General features: G+C 35.2%; 1 protein-coding gene across 3 annotated transcripts in view; it reads right to left on the bottom strand.

The window, feature by feature from the left end:
- INTU (inturned planar cell polarity protein) overlaps positions 1 to 22,944 on the bottom strand; it is a 51,105-nt gene that overhangs the window by 4,586 nt on the left and 23,575 nt on the right. For 2 of the 3 annotated variants that reach the window (XM_086747128.1, XM_086747127.1), the window contains exons 4-14: positions 19,067 to 19,270; positions 14,667 to 14,785; positions 11,934 to 12,023; positions 11,298 to 11,375; positions 10,304 to 10,493; positions 5,941 to 5,994; positions 4,533 to 4,595; positions 3,280 to 3,501; positions 2,292 to 2,711; positions 1,642 to 1,739; positions 721 to 910 (exon numbers count right to left, since the gene is read on the bottom strand). In XM_086747128.1, the coding sequence (XP_086603254.1) occupies positions 721 to 910; positions 1,642 to 1,739; positions 2,292 to 2,711; positions 3,280 to 3,501; positions 4,533 to 4,595; positions 5,941 to 5,994; positions 10,304 to 10,493; positions 11,298 to 11,375; positions 11,934 to 12,023; positions 14,667 to 14,785; positions 19,067 to 19,270 (1,728 nt within the window). The remainder of the gene's footprint in view (positions 1 to 720; positions 911 to 1,641; positions 1,740 to 2,291; positions 2,712 to 3,279; positions 3,502 to 4,532; positions 4,596 to 5,940; positions 5,995 to 10,303; positions 10,494 to 11,297; positions 11,376 to 11,933; positions 12,024 to 14,666; positions 14,786 to 19,066; positions 19,271 to 22,944) is intronic. The other variant, XR_015258485.1, reaches the window with a different exon arrangement.

Here is a 22,944-nt window from a genome sequence, read left to right as displayed (position 1 = left end):
ACTTAACAGTTGTAACCAAAGGCAATTTGATGATAAGAAATATTTGTGTATTCTCTCTGCTTGCTTCTGCGTTTCTACATCTCCCAACAGAAGTGCCCAAAATAAATGACTCATTGCCAAAGTCCTATTCAGCCAAACCGCAGTGCCATATGAAGCTGACAGAACAATCCACCCAATTAACCTATTTTTCTAACACTTACAAATTCCTAGATGATTTACAAGGCACATCTGTCTAACCAGAAGTGACTTCAAGAAAAGATGAAGAAAAACTATACTGCTGTTTGCAAACTGTGTTCACTCCGTTTGTACAGTTATTTCAGATTTCTCATTTAATTCACTTGGATTGTCACTTTAGGATCTAAAAAAATGCAGCTGACAGACAGTATTCCTCTTAGGTTTACAGTTAATTATTTCTCTTTTCCAAAAGGACTAAAGAGGTCACAAAATAAGCAGAGATGAAATGTTATCAGAATTTAATGCCAATAAAAATCAACTGTGCAATTAACAAACCAGTCTTTTAGCAAAATCAAGTGTGCGTTGAACACAAAATGTCTGATCTGAATGGAGTATCTCATAAATTGATTCTTATACCTATCGTTTAGATTTCTGCGTTAGTACTACCATCTTACTCCAGAGGATCATATGCAGAATTTTTAATCAAACACAAGGCATATAGAGTTGAGAATGCAAATAGAAAAAAAGAAAACAAAGTTTCCATACTTCTTTCCTCATGGACTGCTGAAAAACGGAACGAATTGAAAGACAGCAACGATAGAAATTCTCAATTAACTGAGGGTGGATGGAGCCACCGAGTTGTGCTACTTCTTTGTGAGTTGGAGTAATAAAGATTCCTTGCATCGTTTCCAACAATAGATAGTGGAAGAGAGTATTCTCGGGACCAGATGTCAACCTTCAAAAATAGGAGAATTCATTTAATATTCAAATAACTTTGAAATAAATTTCAGTTAACAACATACACTTGTGTTTCTTAAGACAGACTATTTTTCTGGTAACTACAATAGAGTACAAAAATGGATACAAACATTCAAAAGGTTTCTATTTGTACACCAAAGAAATCCTGCTAATTTGGACTGTTAATACTCAATTTAAAAAAAATCCACCAACCAATAAAACTATGGAACTACTTAGGTATTGCACTTGTGTTCTGAAAAATGGTTGCTGAAAGAAGAAAAACACAAGGAGAAATAAAAAATTTGGGAAGGAAAAAAAAAAAAAGGCAAGCTTTCTTTAGAGCTCAAACAAAACACCAGAGCAAACTGTGCCGTCACAGCCAACGCGTAGGAACTGGAAGGATCATGGCTTCTTTGTCCTTTGTACACCTACCCAGCGATACCAGCGAGGTACAAGCGTATGCTGGATCCAAAAAAACTCTTTTATTTGAACTTCCAAGGTCACATATATGTGGGACCATCTGCGTACATTCTGCTGACATATTCTTGACAAGCAGTTATCTTTTCTAATTAAGCTCTCAATTTAAGAGATGCACTTTTGAGAATCCTTGCATAGCAAAGTTCTGGTTAGAATAAAATTATGCAAGAACTTCTGTGATCTGTGAATATTCAAAAAATGATCCAAGTATGGCCTTAAAAATGAAATGCTGAATAAAAAAAAAATTCTTACTTGACAGTGTTAAGAAGTTCTGTATCTTTCTCTGAAAGGTTTTTTTTGACGTTTCCTAAATTAAATGGATTTGGTAGGGTGTGTTTTTTTCTAGTGACCTGAAAAACAAACAGATGACTTAACAGAGAAAACACAGCTAACGAAAGAACAGAATCAAACCAACGAATCGCCTACTCCGAAGAAAATAACATAGCATTTTACAAAGGTCCAAACAGTTGCATCTACTTGTATAATTTTACATTGTAGCCTATTTTAGACTAAAATGGATTAGAAGCAGTTGTACAACTGCACAGCAATTTGTTCTGATAACTTATGTTTACGAAATTATTATTTTGGGGATATTCTCCAATTATTTCTGCTGATTCCAATGCAGCTGCACCCATTTTAGTCATGTGAAAATACAAATATTTAGAAGCAATGATAAAATAAAAAAAAGCATCAGCTGTGAGGCTGACCCAAAGCTTCCCAAGGCAACAGAAGTATTTTCTACCGAATGCAGATTATTTAGATTTATTTTTTAATAGTATGCTTTATTTATTTATTTATTTATTTATTTAAAAAGCTGCTTCAGTTAAGATTTTTTAAAAGAACTGCCACCTCCCCCAAGCCCACCAGAACCTTATCAATTCTCTTTGTCTTTGTTCTCAGACCTGATCCACTCCAGGCTGTGGATTACTGCTTTCATCTTCTGCAGGACCTTCGTTACTGTGGTCAGGTCCTTCACTGTTTCTCGTCGGGCTTGGCTTACATGTCATTAAGGAAGAGTCACCAAACAGGGTCCTTTTGCTTGCTGGTGTGGTTCCTGATTTGGAAGTATTTTGTAGCTTACTTAGGATGGGTGAGGTGGTCAAGCATTCCAGTTTGTCACGTGCAGGGAGGAACCAGTCAGCACAAGATAAAGGTGGAATGGAAGGAGAATCTAGCCTTTCCTCTATGCTGGCATCTATTCCTTCCAGCTGAAGTATAGTGGCTTTGACCTGATCTACATATATACAGTCTGGTCCTGGATTCCCAACAGCTTTTGATGCACAGCCTCCTGCCTCTAGCAGGACACACAGCATGAAGTGTCTCTGTAAACATGGGGGTAGCAACATTAGGCTTTGGTTTAATATACAGCGCATACTGTATTATATTTATAGCTCATCTGATACTTGGGCAAAATACAGCACTATATTCAACACTCCCTCCTCACCTCCAGAGGAGTTATTTATTTTTTTTCTAATGAAATCATGTCCAAGGCAATCTTTCTGTTATCATGTTATTTAAGTTAATCATGCAAATGTAAAAACTATCATATACAAATTCCTTAGTTGTTTGCTTTAAAAAAGTCCACATTTTAAAAAAATCAAACACATTTCTGAAATGATTTGTCAGAAAATACAAGATCATGAAAGTAAAAACATTTTCACCTGAAGTGAAAAGGCATAAAAATAATGGGAACTTAAACTTGCAAGCTTTACAAATTTATAAAAAATGCTACTCTGTAAGAAATTCTATCCCATGAAACAGCTATAATACAGATATTTTGTAAAGTTACGAAATAAAATGCATGGAAAGTGTTGCTCTGCTGAAAAACAGACAACACACAACAGCAAACCAGAGCATCAGAGAATGGGCATACTGCAAATGTTAACTTACCAAGCCAACTATCAGTAAAAAGTATCTTGCTTCAGGTTCCCTGTATCCTGTAAAACTTGAAACTTCGCACGGCTGGATATGATGATGTGGAAATACTTCCCGCCATATCACTAACTGACCAATCTTCTGTTCTGCTGCCAAGGGTAACAGACAATAGTGCCGACAATATAAACCTATATCAATAAGATCTTCCTTTGGCAAGTGATTACCAATCAAGTAACCCTTAATTAAACACAGAAAAGGAAGTGTGTTCAGTAAGAAATACGACACCACTGCTTATTACTTAAGAATACTTTTCATATAGACACATCTATGATCCACATGCATTGAGACTGTAAGCTTTCTGGCCAGAAACTGTCTTTTTGGTATACAGTTGTACAACAGGTAACACTGAGCTTTTGCACCACATCTGAAGAATCAAAATACTGAAATTCAAACAAATAAAACATCAGCAGACACACAATTTATCAAAGGCGAGCTGGGAAATGCCTGGCTTTAACAGCTTGCGAAACAGCTACAGAGTTAAGGTGCTTTAATTCTCATTTAATTCTTTCTCCAAAAATACTGAGCTTTCATTGGTATTAATAAAATTTCAAAAGAAATACATAGTACAACAGTGTTTCTAGCACTACAGTTAAAGTGCTGTCATGGTAGATACCGTGCAGTTCCATTTGTGCTAACAGATTAGTCTTATAACACTACCAGCATGAAGAACAATTGCAGGATAAAATCCTTAAAATATAAGTTTCCTTAAAGCAAAGGCTGCTATCAACCTCTTTATAAAATGTAGATAGCGTATTCAACAGCAAAAGTACATTTCCAAATGAGGCCAAAGTGAAAAAGCTGTCAATCCAATTTCTCAAGCCTTTGATTTAAAGATAAATTAAAGATAGATCACCTGTTCTCTTTATTAAAAAATGGCAATGAAAAAACAATCCTATTAGAATATCATACAGTCTCACTTGAATTGACCCTTTTTACTGTCTCTCTTCAATCCTTGGATCATCTGCAGCAAGATTCCTCTGAGAGAGTTTCAAACAACTATTTTGTTCTTCCTGATCCTATAGTACATATCACTTCCTGACACCGAGTTTTTCTGTTAAGGTGTTTGAGTTTTAGGTCTGTTACTAGAAATACTATAGCAATCACACAGTTTTTTCATATTTGTGAGGTTCTGAAAAGAGTTACTACATGACTGGGTTAGATTTCCAGCTGCATTTTCCTAATCTTTAGGTTCTAATCACTAATACTACCTTGTAGAAGAGACAACAGCCCATAATCATATATAATCTTCTCATGTCGTAATAATCTTCCGACTGTGGAAAAAATAGCATGGTATAATTTTAATTCAGATTTTTTATTTTTTTTTACCAAATGCAAGTCAACTAATTCCAATCAACTGTAAGAAATCTTATTTAATAGTTCCATTTTTGATCACCTCTTATTGTCAGTACAGCATTAATACTAAAGAGTCAAGTAAAATTACAAGTTTTTATTCTGTTATTTATTTTCATGTCACTACAGTTTTCTCTAACAATTTTCAGCTCAAAATAACGAATTTCCTATTTAGTTCTTATCTGTCCATCAACTATTTTTGTTAAGATATGCTAATTGTCAGAGTTCTTAACAGCAAAGTAGCTGAAGCATAACTATTGACACCAGAGGCCCTCGTAGAGGACAACTGCCAAGACAAAGCATTTTTTCCCAGTATTTGATATCTTACCCAGAATATATCCATTCATGGATCTTTTAATTTAGATGCCCAGTGATCTCAGATGAGTAACACTAACTTTAGTTGGATACAGTGTATTTTAAATGAAGTGGGTGCAGTCAATTTCTGTGCAATAAACTACAACTTACAAACATTGCTTTTTGTAAATAATCATCCAGGTTGTTTAGTACAGTGATTTTTTTTTTTTTTAATTCATTTGCAAGATGGACTACATGTCTGCCTACCTTGTACTTTAGGTTTTAAAGAATCATTAAGTATCTTTTGTAATTAAGAATATGTATGTCCCAAATTGTTTTGCTAAATATGTGATCAAACAAGTTACCTTTATGCTCAATTATAATATATGTATAAAGAAAATAATTTTAAAATAACTGTTCTGGAACATGAGTTTAAGCAAGCTCTTTCACTAGAAAGTAAAACTGAAATTTCAGTATGTTTACACTTCACTGTCCCATGCAGCACAGTAAAGGGCATGCACAGCAAGTGATACTGAAGTAAATTACTATCTTCTCCTTTAACAGTATTAAAAATACGCATAACTTGTAATTGCTTTTTGTAAACTGGAAAATTAAGTTCTTAGTGCTCCACAGAAGTTTTCAGGTTTATTCACAATTGCTTGGGTAGGAGACATTTATCTACATGAAAAAAGAAACGTAACAACAATCAGCTATGTTGAAACTAAAGTGTCCTTGTAGACGTTCCATGGACTTAAATTATAGTAAATCAGTTTTCAGTGATTAACCCCATAGGATTATAATACGAGAGAAATTCAGGATAAACAGAATGGGTAAAATTGAGCTATCTTAAACAACTCTCACTTGATTTTAAAAAGCAGATGAGTTTGCAATTTGTGCTTTTTAAAACTACTGAACATGACACCAAGGCAAAGAGATACTGTGCAATGCAAACAACAAAAATAAAATGTTTACCAGCTCTGCAAAGTCAGCTGCTTCCAGATCACTCAGCGCTGTGTCGATTTCCATCTGAAATATTTAAACAGTACATTTTTATAGAGATTTCCAACACATCAGCTTACAATATTAGCATAGTTCACTCTATCTTGCTAGTCTCAGAAGATGAGGATTCAGAAGTACAAAGTGAATGGACAAAAATTTGCACATACTTTTCAGTAGTAATATCAAATATACTTCAATTCATCAGATTAAAGAAAAATCATTCTTAATCACCATGTATGGCCTTCTTCTTTGAAACTGTAAAATTTCTTTGCTTGTGTGCCTTCTAAACCCACTGTTCAGTAAAAAGGAGATGTCACTTGCTTTTGGTGTGCTTTAAAACATGAGGTCTAGAGATACCCCTTGAATGCCAGAGACCACTCTGAACCCTGGCCAGCTATCGTATCCAGCTGAGTTGTAAGAAAAATCCTCTTCACAATGGATGTAGTTTTTGTCTCTATGGAAATTGCCAAAACTTTCTCACACATTATGTTTGTTCTACTGAAACCACCTTAAGCTTGCTTATTTCTCTAACTACAGGAGGTGCTGGTTAATGTAAGTTTTACTGAAAATATTTTCCTTTAAAGAATACGGCACTAGCCACTGAAGTTCATGACATAAATGTGCTACTTAATGAAAAGAACCTAAAACTCATCATTACAAACTTCTTGGGCTGTATTAACAGGCTGTCTCTAACTGAAATGGCTGTTGGCAGTCGACAACTAACCAGTTGCTCAGCTTTTCCCCCATTAAAATTTAAATAGCTTTCTGCTCAACAAAAACCTGACATTTTTATTTTTATATTCCTTATAAAATACAAAAATCTTCAACAAAACTTAACTGGAAATTTCTTCTTCTGCAACAACAAAATTTTTCTGAAAAACTTGGATAATCTCAGACAATTTTGGAAAGTGGTGTCTCTATCACAAACTACATTGTTTTCTAAATCCCTTTAAAACTTACAGTTTCACAAGGAAGAAACAACCTGCATGCTAAACTACAGAGCAAAGTGTAATAGAGCATCTCTAAAGAAACTTGAGAGAAAAGAAAAGAAAGCATGGAGAGAAAAAAAAAAATTGATCAACAAATAGTACAAGAGAAAAAAAAGTAATTTCCTGGACGAGAAAAAAAAAAAGCGTGGCAACAGTTAGAGGTGGACAAAGTTGCCTTGCAAAGATCTATCAGGTTGCTAACTGACCATATTCTACAACTACATGTTGCATAAACATTTTATTCCCTTCAGTTACAGAGCGTGGATTTTGCAAGTGAGTGGCCCCTCTACGTTTTTCACCTGGATAATAGATTTAGCTCTGGAGTTATGACACCAAGGAAACTTTTCTGAGACAGTCCCATAAATCTGTTCTTCTGTAGCTAAAACATATATAACAGGGTGTTCATACATACATACCATAAATGCATAAGTCTGACTAAAATTGTTGCACACAGTGGTCTCAAGTAAATTTAGCAAAAATGTATCTAGACACATACTAGGGGGCAAGGTGGAAAGAACTAAATCATTGTCAGTCTGCTACTAAAGGAGGAGACAATCCATATTACTGAGAAGAGAGAGAGGAGGCCACACCAGCAAACAGTTTGGTTTGGTAACAAACAGCACTGACTGATGCATCACTTGCAATGTCCATGGTAACTTCTGTTACTGAATAGCAGCAAACCTGAAATAATTCTGCAAACTCTGCCAATAGTAAAATTGAAAGACTTACCACTTCATCCCTTCCCCTCCAAACACACTTTTATGAAAATTGTACATAAGGTCTTATTAAACATAAAAATCAGAAAACCAGGAAAGTCCTAGTTAATATTATCCTCAAATAAAGACCATATAGATTAAAGAATATGCCACTGCAGAAGTAAGGACATCCAAACTCAGTCCTTTTGCAGAGCCATTCTGAGAAGCACTTTCAATTTTCCATCGTACAGTCTCTTTACTTTCAGTGAGTACAGTATTTAATCAGCAACAATTACAGAAATGAACAACTTTGGATAATGGAGTTTATGATCAGCTCAGACTAACTCTGCTGTCTTACAAATATTTTGAGTCTATCCCCTAAAGAAAACTTTCACTTTAAAATTTCCCAGCTGTTTCATTTGCATTAAATCACAGCAAATACTCAAACTCTACTATGACAAGACTAACATATTCTAACCATCATTCCATCTTAATGAATTCTTTTTCCTGTGAAATTTTGTGAAAACTGCCATATGCATATTGACTCAAATATGATATGCAAGCAACTCTCCACATGATATGGAACATAATTTCCTAGTTGTGGAGTTGAAAATATTTAAAAATCACAAATGTAAAAATGAATCCTAAATTCACTAATGTTCAAGAGGATGAAAAATGAAACAACAGTGACTCTTTCTTTCATCCACTTTAGGCCCTAAAGTGGACTGACTGATAATCTAAGGGGTCCACTGTGCCTTACTACAATGCCTGATGTCTGACACTTCTTGAATGAAGTGCCACATTTAGCCCATTAAATAACAGAAAGAGCTCAGGATTAGCACCTCAACTGTAGTCATTTATATCATAGCTGTAAAAGAAGGCAAGAAGGATGCTACAAATTCAGTAACCTACAAGGGAATAACAACTATTAATACTGATGACATTACAGAAATTGGAAGGAGAAAAAAAAAAAAGCCAGGCGAGAGCCAGGGTACTTATAGTGTCTTCAACCCTGCTTAAATTTTTGCTTTAGTGCTCTACAAAATAATTTCTTGTGGATGCTTTATTTATCCAAGTGGACTGTACCATCTTCCAAGAACAGAGCTTTTCATTTAAGAAAAGAGAGAAAATGGTGGGGGGAGAGGAGAAGGAGAGCTTTCATCTACTCTGTCACACAAAAGGAAAAGTCCCAGAAGGTCTTTCTGATGAGAAACTTAAAAGCAATAATTTCATGATCACCTTGTCTTGAAAGTACACATTGATTTCTGTACTTCCAGTATAACTGAAAATAAAGCAGCAAACTACACCCAGCAAGACCCAGTTACCTACCACTGAACCTACTGTCAGATCAAAACATGTTCTAGCAATGGAACACACAATCCTTGGGCAGTGATGCTAAATCACTTTAAAGAAAATGTAACATGAAAACAGAGAAGAAAATTGGAAATTACAAGGCCTTTGAAGGAGTAAAGGCAGTCTTCTGGTTTGTTTCTAAACAAATGCATACACAGTTGTGTTATTAAAGAATACATCTGATCCTGTAATAAACAAACAAAAAAAATATCGACAGTGACTTAAGAAAAAAAAAGATTGAAAGATGATCTGGATACACAACAGAAAAAAAATCATATGGGAAAAAACATTTCAGAGGAACTTTCTGTACATTAAAGAGAATTATCAGCTTTTGTCCTAATGGAATTTCATCGAAGTTTTCCCCCGCATTCTCTGAATATTGTATCTTGTTCACTTTGCAGAACTTGCTACACTGATCAAAGGTATTATAATCAGCTCGTCTGCCAGCTAGTGCACAACACAGCTAGGACTTGCTTATTTATGCAGAGCCAAACTATGCTGGAACTGTGCTACAGAACCTGCCACCCAGAAAGACAAAGTTTTTGTAGTCGCAACCCCTCCTGCAGACTTCATTTTGCATAATTCAAACTGAATTCAATTTTCATTTTGTGTCATTGAAATCAATATGTAATTTCAAATAATATCATAAATTTCTGAATGAAATAAAATATGTGTTGGTCTTACAACTCCACTGCTGGAATCTCCTTGGGATTGTTTTCTCTTGTATAAAAATGGTTACAATGGTTTCAAATTGGAGAAATATCACATTTATGTATTTTGGTCTAATAACATCGTTTCTAGAATGTATATGAAAAACCACTTCAGTGAAGAACTGGCATGAATTATGCACCACACGTATATAAAATCTATTATTTTATTTTAAAATATTACTTTACTAATAATTATCCTAACGATCCCTATTTTAACTTCTTTAAGTCATGAAAATGAAGTTTAAGACTGAAAGCTATAATGCTATTTACTCTGATCTAGCTTTTGTCTTACTACTGCATATATACATGTGTGTGCATATATACATTTTAAATAAATTTTAATTCCTTTATCATCACGTTCTCTTTCTAGATAACTCTAAAGTCACCAAACTACACTCATAACAGCAATCTGTTTCCTGTGAAATGATTGTGTAGTTCCAAACTTAAACAAAGGATCTTGTAGGAAACCAGTGGTCTGGGGTGGGCAAAGCACTTCTATAAATTACACAATAACAGCAGAAGATAACTGCATCAAGTTTCTGGCCCCTCATATACAAGTTTTTCTAGAGAGATCTGAAAATGACATTACCTTGATTTCCTGAGGCAATGTCAGCCAGCGCAAGCCTGGGAGATTGTCTGTGAATAATGCACTGCAGGTATCGTAGTGTTGAGCACTGGGGCTGGCATTTGACTTGAGTCTTGCAGGCTGAAGCGCCCGCTGGAAGAACAGGTTGAAAAAATGATCCAGGCGAGAAACATTTTCCACCTGGCAAAAAGCACTGAACAAACATGAACTCCAAGTTAGAATAACATCGAGAAACTCGTAGCTTGTTTATATAACCCTCTGCGCTACGGAAGTCTCTTTACAGCATGATACTACATTTGGAAATTTTTTTTTTAACGTTCATTTTAAACATGAAAAAAACCTCTAGGCTAATATCCAGGCTGTACCTACAAACAAATTAAAAACTAAAGCAGTATAGTATTACAGTAGATATCTTGGAGCAATTTAAGATGAGACAATGATCAGCTTCATCCTTTTGGAAATTAAGATTACTCTTTTTCTTTCTCTATGGCATACACACTTTAAACCTGAACTGAATGCAAGCATATGAACATCCTACCTTGGCAATTTTATTTAGGTTACAGTCAGACTGAAAATTTTCTGGTTGATTTCCAAATGCAGAGAAAGACAGTCACTCTGCCAAATAAAGTTGAGAAGTCTGGAGTGTTTTCTTTATTAAACATATAACACTGATTCATATGTGTGTTTTATGGACAGTGCTTTAACACAAAGTATAACATTTGCAGAGTGCTGTTGACACCCACAATGATTTGTGAATGATTTAACCTAATCAAGAACAAAACTTTCTGAAATAATACAGACTGTAAATAGAGTCGTAAGTGTTAAGACTGAAACAAAAAGGCAAGAAAAACAGAATTCTGGTTTTTATGCAACTGTAAAGGAACATGCAAAGAAATTCAATGTAAGCATTAAAATTCATGCTACTAGCTGTCTTCTTCAGCAAGCATAAATGAAAAATTAGTGACTGAAAGAAACTTTTACTTTTGAAAGAACTCACCTGTCTAAAGAACCGTACATAAATTTCAAGGTCCTGACAACATCTTCAATCATGTTCCTCAGCTGAGGAAGTGGCACACTACAAAATAAAAATTCAAATGTACAGCTGTGTTTATAACATCTTTACTATAAGCACAGGTATCTTCTGAAGAGCTCTATTCTTAACTACTGATATAGTGCAAACAAAAAATTCTTCATTGGAATGTATGAGAGATTTCCTTTGACTGACTTGCCCATGATGACACAGACAGTAGTAAAACGGGGGGTGGGAAGGGGGAAAAAAAAAAAAGTTGTCCTCCTAGAACAAATAAATATGTAATATTACTGCTGTTACTCAGTAGTCTCTAATCAGGACTTGACTTTACCAAACACTGAAAATTACCCTTTTCTAGCCTACACATATTTCTGAGATCTAACAAGATCTTATTCCCTTTAGAGGAAATGAAAAAGAAACTGTAACAATGACTGTATAAAAGATGTGAACAAAGTCAATAAAAAAAGTGGAATCACAGCTATATAAACTAGTTACAGTAAAAAGAACACATTGTAAGCCTTCCCTTTCTTTCTTTTTTGATAGAAACTGAGGACATATAATAGGGAACAAAATAAAAAGGAAAACAAAGCATTTGAAACTCACTTTTCTTCAGGAAGGCCAATTACAAGCAACTTGTCAGATTCTTTCCAGTAAACAATTTGAACCAGTTTTCCACATAAGAAAAGGGAGGAACTAGAAAAATTAAACCAGAAGTACTGCTGTTAACACTATGAAGTTACAACAGACCACCATTATAAGCCAGAATGATTTATATGTATGTTACATGCAAAGTCTTACGCTCATGGATAATCACATGCATTCATTTGGGCTAGGTAATTATATTACTGCAGAACTCAAAGACTCCCTGATTTCTATTCCAAACAGATCACACTAGTAGTAACAACATTTTCAAGTATACAAATGTGAACGATGAACAACCGGTACTGAAGTGTAACAGTCATCATCTGAATGATTCAGATGCTCTTTAAAGGTCTTCCTGCCTAGCTTTTACCATAATCAACTTCAAAAATGAATGCCATTTCAGATCACAGAGAGGTAACTGGAGGTACTAATGAAAGTTCTGAACATAGTAGTTACTCACAAAATCATTAGAAAAGACTCCGCACATGTTTGAAAGCAAGCCCAAGAGGTATTTGAACATGTCATCTGAGTGAGAAACAACTGGAGCTCTCTCGCTATATCCTTGTATAGAAAATTGCTCTATGAAGCTCAGCAATCCCATAGAGACACAGAGAACTTGAATTTGAACCACAGAGCGGATTAGAACATGAAATGGAATTAGACCCAATGTTCTAATTAGCAGTAAACCATACATTACACACCAGATTATCAGATTAAATGTACTGGTTGCTGCTAAAACCAATGTTTGTAAATATCTCAAACACTAAATTTATAGCAAACCCCCACCTTTCTAACTATTATGTTAGAATTTTTAAATAACAGGATAACACTGCTGCAACATGAAAAAAGAGAGCTCTTTTCAAGTTTGAAGGATTTAAGAATTTAATTTTTAGGATATGGCTCCATGATTAACTTGCTTTACTGATTCACTCATACTGTAAATTGATGGTACTGAACAAAACAATAGTGTCATTTCATTACTTAAGAAATAACTCGGTATTTCCACAGGTCACCAGAAATCTTTTATCCTTCATGCAACTAGAAGTGCTTTCCAAACAAAGCAAATTATAGATTTATAATGCAATTAACTACAAAGAAATAAGCATCCCCATCCCAAAAGATACACAATACATGTGCAGGCACAATAATAATAATTTACTCTTCAGCTAGAAAAAGCTTCATAGGAAAGCTAGGGATTATCTATTCTATTATTTTAAGAGATGAGAATCCACAGAGACCAGCGGAAGTGTTTTTATATTTTTAGAACTCAAAAATGGGAAACTGAGAACCTCACCAGGAAAGGTGAATCTACATCTTCATGGGTATCTGTATTATTTTTCTGATTATACTATAGATACAGCTCATCAAACAATGGATTTATTTGTCTTTTTGATGTGTTTGAAAATCTGGACATGCCCAAAAATGCTTCTATATGGGAGAATTTCTATTAATAATGCATAAGCATTTAAGAGGAGTTAACATACCTCAGTGCTAATTAACGTGGCACTGCAGTAAAATACTGGTGTATTCAAAAGATCAAAAGCCTGTGTTTGGTACCTGCTGCTAGAGGAGTCAATCCACATTCCTACTGATCACTACACCAGTAACGTGACTTCTAGTAACATATTAACTACAAAGTTTTAAGTATGGTTGAAGTACAGTGTTGAAACTTCTTACTCAAAATAGCAGCATACCAACAAGTTTGAGAAAAAAAAAATAAGAGAAACAAATGCAAACAAATATAAATTAACCAGTATTAATTTTGTGGTAAGCAAAAATATTCAAAAGCACTTAATGAACTCCTTTTAAGAAAAAATTTATCAGTGGAAAGTCCAACTTAAGTATTTTAAATTGGCTTTTTGCCTTATGAGGAATTCCTTATTATTGTCAATGCCGTTCACTATTGCACTACTGCTTGCACGTATTCTCGGGCCTGAAATCCCACTTACATTTGGCTTTTTTATACCCATCCAGGTCTTGCGTCTGACACACAAGGCACTGATGTGCAGAAGAGAATCTTCCCTGAAACCCTCAAGAGATACAAACCCATATACTGATTCTCAATGGGAACAAGTGTGAAACCGATACCTGCTACCTCACTTCTAATTATTCCATCAGAAAATCATCTACCTTGAAATATTCAGTAATCTCTTGATATATCTCCATCACTCCTATGCTGCTCCAAAAACTCAGGAGTCATTTTTATTAGACTTCTGACCAGTGCCCTGGACTGTAGATACAAAAATCTTCCAGGTGTTGCACGTTAAATGTGAAATAAAATTAATTTTGAAGTAGTAGGCACTCACAATTTTAACTGAATTACATTTTATCTTTTTAAAAATTTTTAAAAATGTGATTTGTAGAATCTCCAGTCTGCCATAGTACGGTGCCACAGAATCCCCGTTTAGATAACGATGTTTTAAAAACAGATCTAAGTAGGGATCTAAAAAGAATTTCACTGAACTAAAAATCCTAGTCATTGCCACCCATGACAAAGAAATTCCCCCAAAGCAATGTACATCCAGGCTGAGAGTCAAACTTCAGGCATGCTGTTCCAGTTAAAACATTACTGCCTAACAGGTAGAGTCACCCTTATTTTGTTTTGAACTTGATGTCTGATCCATGTGTGTTTTTCTGTACACATAGGTACAAAATAATAAAAGCAGTAATACATTACATTTCAAGTACTTTTACCTGATAATCTGGGTACCAGTAACAGTTTCCAGTATGTCAGATAGTGTGAGAAATATTCCTCTCACACTTTTCAGTTTCTGGGATGCTTCTGATACAGGGTACTGATAAAGAATTTCTTGCTGTGAAGAAAGTCAGCTGTTAGACAAGCAAAGCAAAACCAAAAACAAAATCACAAAAATAACCCACAGAAAACAAGATAACAATTTTTTCCCTGGCATCAATTTTTAAAAAAAACGTGAAAGCTTTTATCATATACTTTCACCTGGTATCAAAACAAGCAGTGGTCTGCACTGGCATACTGGAAAGTTCCCAAATGCACAGCAATGTTTCTGACAGTTTTAACTTTTCTGTTTTATAGAAAAGTGGGACTTATTTAGAATCATTATTATAGGGAGAAACATAAAATGACAAACAGTATGGCCACTGCATTTTACAGCTTAAAATATACTGTTAACAAATCTTATTCTAAGAAATAGCTAATATTTCTATGGTTCTTTCAATATTTAAATTGTGATTTAAAACATACAGCTCTTTAAAACAAAAAATGCATACATGAAAACTCCGATCTCTGTATAACTCTACCTGATTGCTTTACATGTATAGCACAAAATATAAGCGAGATCTATACTCAAATAACGTATACACCATGAACAATTTTATCACCAAACCTCTGACCATCTGTGTCAGCATACTCCTTTTTGAAGAAGTAATCTTGAAACTGAAGATCACTAAAGATTTGTGACAATTATTTTTCTTTTTGTAATTCATTCTTCAAAATAAATTTTTATGTAAGCATTTTCAAAAATGTTGTATTATTTCAACAACTATAAAAATATAGTAATATAATGGCCCCACATTTATTGCTTTCTGCCAAATCATGACGGGCCAGAAATAACGCCTGGAATATTAAGCCTATCCATTGCAAAGAGTACAGTAAATTATCTTTCTATGCAAACAAAAGAAACACAGACACGATTGACTTCCCTATTTATGTCACTAAGCACATCCAGCCAGTGCCAATACCCGTTAGAAAATTTTCCTTCATCAAGACGAAAAGAATGTAAAGTTTCATTACAGAAGGACCTGGCAAACTCTTCATTCTTATCCAATTTAATTAGCTCTATTTTCAAATACTCATTAGCGGCAAGGATTTTTTTTTTTCTTGAATTAATTCCTGAGCTGGAATAAACCCTGCCATTTTCTAATTACAGCACTCTAAAGGGCTAGAAAGAGCCTTTTTCTCTCCTCACTATGAACTGGGGCCTTTATACAATATTCATTATCTGTACACTTTCCCAGGGAAAGAAAAGACAACTGTAACAAAGGGTCAGAGCTGTAGCATATAAATATATAAATGAGTTAGCAAGGTTCAGCACATGCCGCCGTACAAGATCAGCTGTCTTCAAAGCAAGGGGAAAGTTCATAGGCCAACAACAATGGAATTAATAAAGGAGAAGTAGCTCATTTCTTAAAAAGTGTAAGCCCTCCCTCAACCCAAAAAACCCAAACCTGGACGGAATATCTAAATCAACGTCTTATCAAACAGCTTCCCTTTTTAATTTTTATTCTACAGATTTCGCAGACTAAGTCTAAATATCGTTTAAAAAAAGATTAGTGTAGTCTTGACAACATAAGAAATGGCTACTAGAAATTGCATCAAAATGGTGCTGACCAGCTAAAAACCTCCTAGTGTCTTCACACACGGTACACTGACAATAGCTGCTTTAAGTTGCATCTTACAGAAGATTAACAAAGAAACAGTAGCTAAAAGACTACTATGAATTCTTAAAGATTAATTCAGAAATTATAAAAACAGAGAGAAGTGCCACAAGAAGTACAAGTCAGTGTTTGTATGAACCAAGCTCTCTCAACAGCTAGTCAGTAACACCTGCTGTGCAAGTATGCTGAACGCATGGTTCCAGTAGCACTATCATGTAGGAGAAATATCAACATCACTCCTTTTAAAACACAGTATCGCCAAAATCAGTTCAAAACACGTACATATGTTATAGTTGTATGCTGTTACAAATAACGTATGTTATAATCGCAATACCTACCTTGAACTAAAACATAAAAAAGATCAACCTTACTCACTGATACCGCTATCGTATGGGACACTTCCCCACATGTAGGCACACATCCTAAATAATTTCTAATACTACTTCCCTTCAGAGCTGGGTAAATAGAGCTTACAAGCCTTCGAGCTCATTAGTTCTATTTTTGGGTGCCAAAAGCTCACAAGTGGCAGAATTGGTCAGCAGTTCCAGTTGCCATTGTTTACATGGATGTGGTCTGCGTACCACGCCTCCTTTGGCTCCGGGTAAAGCAGCTTAGCGAAGGATCAGTCTATTTTCATGGTGCAATATGGCATAGGTGTGTAACAACTTCATTGCTAATTTGAAGTACAACTGAAAACTCAATTTGGAACAGTACATCTACAGGATAAATATTGCTTACTGTTCACCAAATGAAATTAAAGACAAATGCCTTGAGGAAGGCGGCATTCTTTTGTTAGAAAATTTTATAAAGAGCTTGATTATACCAGCAAAGCATCTTTCAATATTAGAGACTATTTGAGGCTGCACAACGGCCAAGACTTCTCAGGAAACAATTCCTCCATAGTATGAAGGGAGAATAAGGGCATTACAATCCCTCTTTCACCTCTGCTCATCATTCAGGGTTAATCCTCCTTTTTTGGGAGAGTGTAAAGAAATAACAGGGCAAGAAAGCAGTAGTCCATTCACTCTGAAGTGCAGGAATTGCAACTAGGCATTTGCATATCTACTCACCTACCAACACAGGAGCCAGAGGCCTTGATTTTTATTATTTTTTTTTTTAATATTTCGTAAAGTTTATGAGACCAAGAAAAACTGGTCTAAGTCTACAGCAATTGTCCATAGCTGTTCTAACCACATAACATACCAGCCTTGGACTACAAACTTAGAATTGAGGAAAAAAAAGAACTACTTGCAATATGTAAGTGAACTTTGATAAAGCCTCTAAAGTTCATTTAATTCACAGTTAAATTAGCTCTCTTAGTTTTTATTAGAGGGAAATACCAATGCAGAAGAATACTGGAGTACTGTCTGTTTTAATGGAAGCAGACTGCAGGTGGGAAGAAGAGCCCAGAACGACCTTGCCTAGTTGCAACACTATTAAAAAAAAAGGTAATAATTATTAAGACACACTTGTATAAACTAATTTCTGCTGAAAGTATCTCCCACGAAAAAATGTCATACTTAAGACAACGTCATGCTGCATACACACTGAAGGGCTGAATTAAAGTTGCACAAGTAGCCATAAATATGTCATTTCCTAGCTTTCAACCACTTGACTCTGCAAATTTCATAACATTTTCTTTACATTATATTATGATATAATGTAATTTTCTAGAGTTCTCCTCCCCAGCCCTACTCCAGAAAATAACATTAAACTCCATTATGTGTAGTTGTAACACTTTTTCTCTATTACACATCACCAACAGAGTAATACAGACTTCTATCAGTTGAGAAAGAGTATCCAAAAAATGAAGACATCTCAGAGAAGGAAGGGGGCACTGACTGGAGCTAAGGATTAATTCCAGGGGAGAGAAAGCAAACTGTCTTTCTTCTGCTCCCCACTGCATCACTGTCTCACCATCCCAGTTCCTGGGGACTGGCAAAATTCATACTTCATTTGATGTCTCCACATGACAGATAATTTAAGATCACTGGGGCACTACGGTAAATCTAAGGAGAATTTACAGATGGGGAGAAGAGTCTTTTTCCAAATGTCTGTTCCTGAAAAGTCCACATTGTCCATTTGTATACGTACACTGGTAAAATTTTTCTGAAGAAGACAAAAAGGAAATGAGATGTGAAAAGAAGCTTTACGGGACAAAGGAAAAGTACTTCAGTAACTCAAAAATGCTGCCCAAGCAAGCATCAACAGTTGATTGTGAACAGCAGACATGCAAAAGAAAAAGCATATTAGCATTTCAAAACAGGAGCTAGACAGATTATATACGTGGACTGCCAACAGCTCCTGCTGGGGAAGATTTTTTTTGACTAGACAGATTTCATATTTCAAGTTTGAGAGCTGTATTGAAAACATCACACTAAGCATCTGAGAGACAATAACGAATTTCCGAATTTATCTCTGCTTTGTCTGTTAACACCTCTAGTCCGCTCTTTATGTGAAGACATTCAGTAGCACTGAAGTGATTTCAAGTTCAATTAGTTTGTCAGCAGTGATGCTATTTTTTTTCCCCCTGGAATTTCAGGCCTTATTTCTGTCAAAATGGACAGTTAACAGACTATTCACTACTCAACATGGTTAGCAAGATTTTTTTTTTAACATCAAAAGGCAAGTTGCTGTTGTCAGTTGTTACCTTTCATCTTCAGCATTATTTAGTCACATACCTCATCCTTAGACGTTTCAGAGTCCAATTTCATTGTGAGGAACATAACAATATGAGGCACCTCTTGTATAGTCTGCTGAAGGTCCGGATTATCTTCTCCCCACAGGAGCCGAACCAGATTGTTCATACTTGTCTGTGCCCGTTTATTCCCTTGCTGAGAAGTTCCTTCAGGCTCAAATACTGATGTTTCAAATGTCAGTTTAACCTATTAAGATAATTAATGGTTGTGAAAATGAGGCTGTACTTACAATTACGCTCTAATATTAGATGAAATAGACGCAGTTTGAGCCCTTTAAGAAATTAAGTTTTCTTAGCTTTACTGACAAAGATGCAAGCATTCAAAAATTCCTGCTGTTTCAAGAAAACCAATTATATATTCAGCACTGCATAGCCATCTATTATTAAGGACAAAGCTAGCTATTACATGCTCTATGAACCATGTCAGTAAGCATGTGGTTTGGTGTGTTTTCATACTTAATTCTTATGGTTTTGAGAATGGAAAAATATACTTACTGCTCTGGGTTTGTGTTAACACAAAACCTATTATCACGCTTTTGAAACACACACAGTATTTGACTTCTCTCAAAATGTCAGCACTTTCATAAGTATATAGCCTGAAGGCCCTTTCACAAGCATTTCTTTGCTTTTTCGAGCACACTGACAGGTACATTTGCAGAAAATCAGTTTACATTAGACTGCAAAAGTCTTAATTTTTAACATTCTAACAATTCTTTCAATCTGATGTTTTCATGATGTTAACTTCTTTTTAAAAGCTGTAAAGTCAGCAAATAAGAGTTTTGTTGCCATATTTAACAATTGTACGTCACTTGCCGTGTTATGTCTTCAAAAGAAAAAAAAAATAATCAAAGCACGAACAGAGCATTCTCTCTTAAAAAAATAACTTAAAGTACAGATGATCAAGCTTACTTTGTCAAAAAGTTACATGAGGTTTACTGTTCTTTATTTCCCAGATAAAGTAAAAACCAGGAGTTTTAGAATAAGCACATATTTCCTGGCTTACAATCAACAAAAATTTCAAACTTGGTGTGGAAATATGTTTCACAATTTGCTTTACAGACCTCCATTTTATGAGCACTGCCTTACAGAAAATATTTCAGTTGTTCCAGTAGTCATGAAATGAAAAAGTATTTTTTTCTTTTTGTGAATGAAGATTTCATCCTAAGTATGAAAGAAGGATATGTAAGAAATACCTAGCTCTTTGCTGAGCACAAAATCGTAATTTCCAAGGAGAATAAATTGATTTATTTTCATGGATGATACCTTAGTTTTCATCATTGTTCAAAGTGACTGAAAATACATCTACTTGGACTAAGTAGGCATGCTCTCAGTTCCCTCCTTCATATATTTTTACTCAAGATTGTTTGTCTGCCTTAAAGTATCCTTAACATGCCTATTGACTGGGAAGTTCTAAACATAATACATCACCCCAAATCCTGCTTCTCTTTAAAGTCAGTGACAGCTTAGCATAATGATTGATGCACCAAAAAAGGTTTGTATTTTCCCAGTTGGAATAAATTTGAAAAGCCCAAGCAGAGGTAATTTAAACAATTAAATACAGATAAATTACATTTTCATAATTGTGTATGTGTATACACAGACTTGAAGAGGGGAGTGCCAGCAAGAAATAACGATGCTTTAAAACATCCACTGCCTGTCAAACTAGATCAGAGAGAAGTGCCATCATCAGCTCTTCCAGCTACAACATTTATGTCACTGGCTGCCTTCCTCCCATTCCACTCTACTCCCTCTCGACACTTGTCATTAATCTTTTCCTCTCCTATTTTGGCTGCTATCAGCTTTTTTCTCTTCCCATTCTCTGGAACAGCATTACATTCAATCCTTCTCTCCTGTCATGTGCTACCACTTGCTTTTCTGACAGTAACTCATCACTTGCTCTCTCCTCATCATTTCGGTTTTGATTCATTACACTGCATATTAACAGGACTCAAAGAGCAGAAACATACAGCTAAGGAAGCACTGGCTTCTTAAGACCCAGTAACTCGATCGTTCACAGTTTTATAGATGTATGGTTTCTTCTCTGGCATTCTGTGACTTGGTTCTCCTCCTTTGTCACGCCATCTGCATGTATTTCAGAGGATGTTCCTCATACCCTGCTTAACTTCTTGCAGATTTCCTCAAGGCTCAATAATTCTTTCTCTTAACTTCTACTACATCTTGTCTGTGGACAGTTATTCATGACAGTTAGGTTACAGTCTCTAAACTAATGATGCACAGATGTAATTCTTGCTGCAGTCTATCTTTTGGTCTCTCGATTTAAAAAAAACCCTCAATCAGTCTTGTCTTAGAGACACACTGTGGGCAATACCACATCGCTCAGATGTGGAGTCACTGTATTTTGAGAAAGATCTCTCTCCACAATTTGACTACAAGTTCCTTTCCAAGTCTTCTTAATTCTATCTAACAGCTTGAAACATTACATTTTCTGTTCCTCTCTACTTTTGGCCAAGTTCTAATCTATTTCCTGCTTAAAAAAAAAAATTACTGTGAAAAAGACCATCTAGGCTGGAAAATGCTGTAATAGAAAATAACCAAAAGACTACATCTCCACATACTCTAAAAAACTTTTTTTTTTTTCCCATGGAGGAGAAATGGATCTTTGTCCTGCACAGTGCATGGGATCTGATTAACTATGTGACTACTCAAGTACCTTTTTCTAAATACTGACTATGATATCTTTTACAACTTTAATTCCATTTCTCCTAAATAAAATAAATTCAATGCACAGCAGAAAACAGAAAAGGAAATTAAATGAAGAATGGGAGAAACAGAGAAAATATTAGTATTCTACTCTATAAATACATAGCATGCACGTATTCTCATTACTTAGAACAGTTCTCAAAAATAACTTAATCAAACTGCAAGAAGGCACTGATGAAAGTCACGGTAACAGCCAACTATAAGATACATAGATGGGGATTTTTCTGCTTAGGAAAGTTGTGACAGAAGTGGAACATGACAGAGCTCTCTGAAGTCATGCAATGATATGAAGAATAAGACAAAGACAGTTAACCCCTCCTCGTAACACAGGAACATAGGGGTATGGAATGCACCTAGTTAGATGGCAGTTTGAAAACCAACAAAAATGAACACAACACACAAATTAGTTATATAAATCACTGCTACAGGATGCTGTGGAGGTGAAAGGAATTTTAAGAACTAGATTAAAAAAGAAGGTACAAACCTGTATGTGATCCAACAAGTCTCTAACTATTGACTGCTGGAAGCTGGAAAAGCATGATGGGAAGGTGACTCTGTATTTAATTAGTTTCTTAATACTCTTTACTTAAACATTTGTCAGTGTAAGAAACAGAAAACGTAGCTGTTATACCGTTGGTCTGACCAAGAAAAGCATACTTTCTGTTTATCTGCAAGAAAGCTGTACGTCTTAGAATATGGATTTTATTATAGACAGAGCTGGTGGCATTGAGATTGCCTGCCATTTCCCGTTTTAAATCTCTCTTTTCCATGTGCTTATGGTTTGCACAACTACAACTCAAAATTTCAGGCTGAAATTTCTGATTCGGAATGCCTGCCTCAGGCTGAATATTTTTAGAAAGAACCAGTAAAATGGTCTGTAACTTCCAAGTATCAGGGTATGGAAAAGTATGTGCTTTTTGCATATCTTCCCCTTCCTATTCTTTCTTTTCTGTCTTGTGATGCAAGGAAACAGCAGCCATCTTGATTACAGCGATGTAAAATTGTATAGACTGCAGAACATAAATTCATCATACTATGGCAAGCGTTGATTGAGGGGTATCCTTTGTCCTGTCACATTCAGTGACTGCTATAGAACTCCTAAACAAGATGTCCAATGAGAATGGGGACTTTATCTTAGTA

The sequence above is a fragment of the Chlamydotis macqueenii genome, chromosome 4 (assembly GCF_036417535.1).
Source record: "Chlamydotis macqueenii isolate bChlMac1 chromosome 4, bChlMac1.mat, whole genome shotgun sequence".
NCBI lineage: Eukaryota > Metazoa > Chordata > Aves > Otidiformes > Otididae > Chlamydotis > Chlamydotis macqueenii.
The sequence above is the reverse complement of the archived record's forward strand: the minus strand, read 5'-3'. Positions and strand labels throughout refer to the sequence as shown.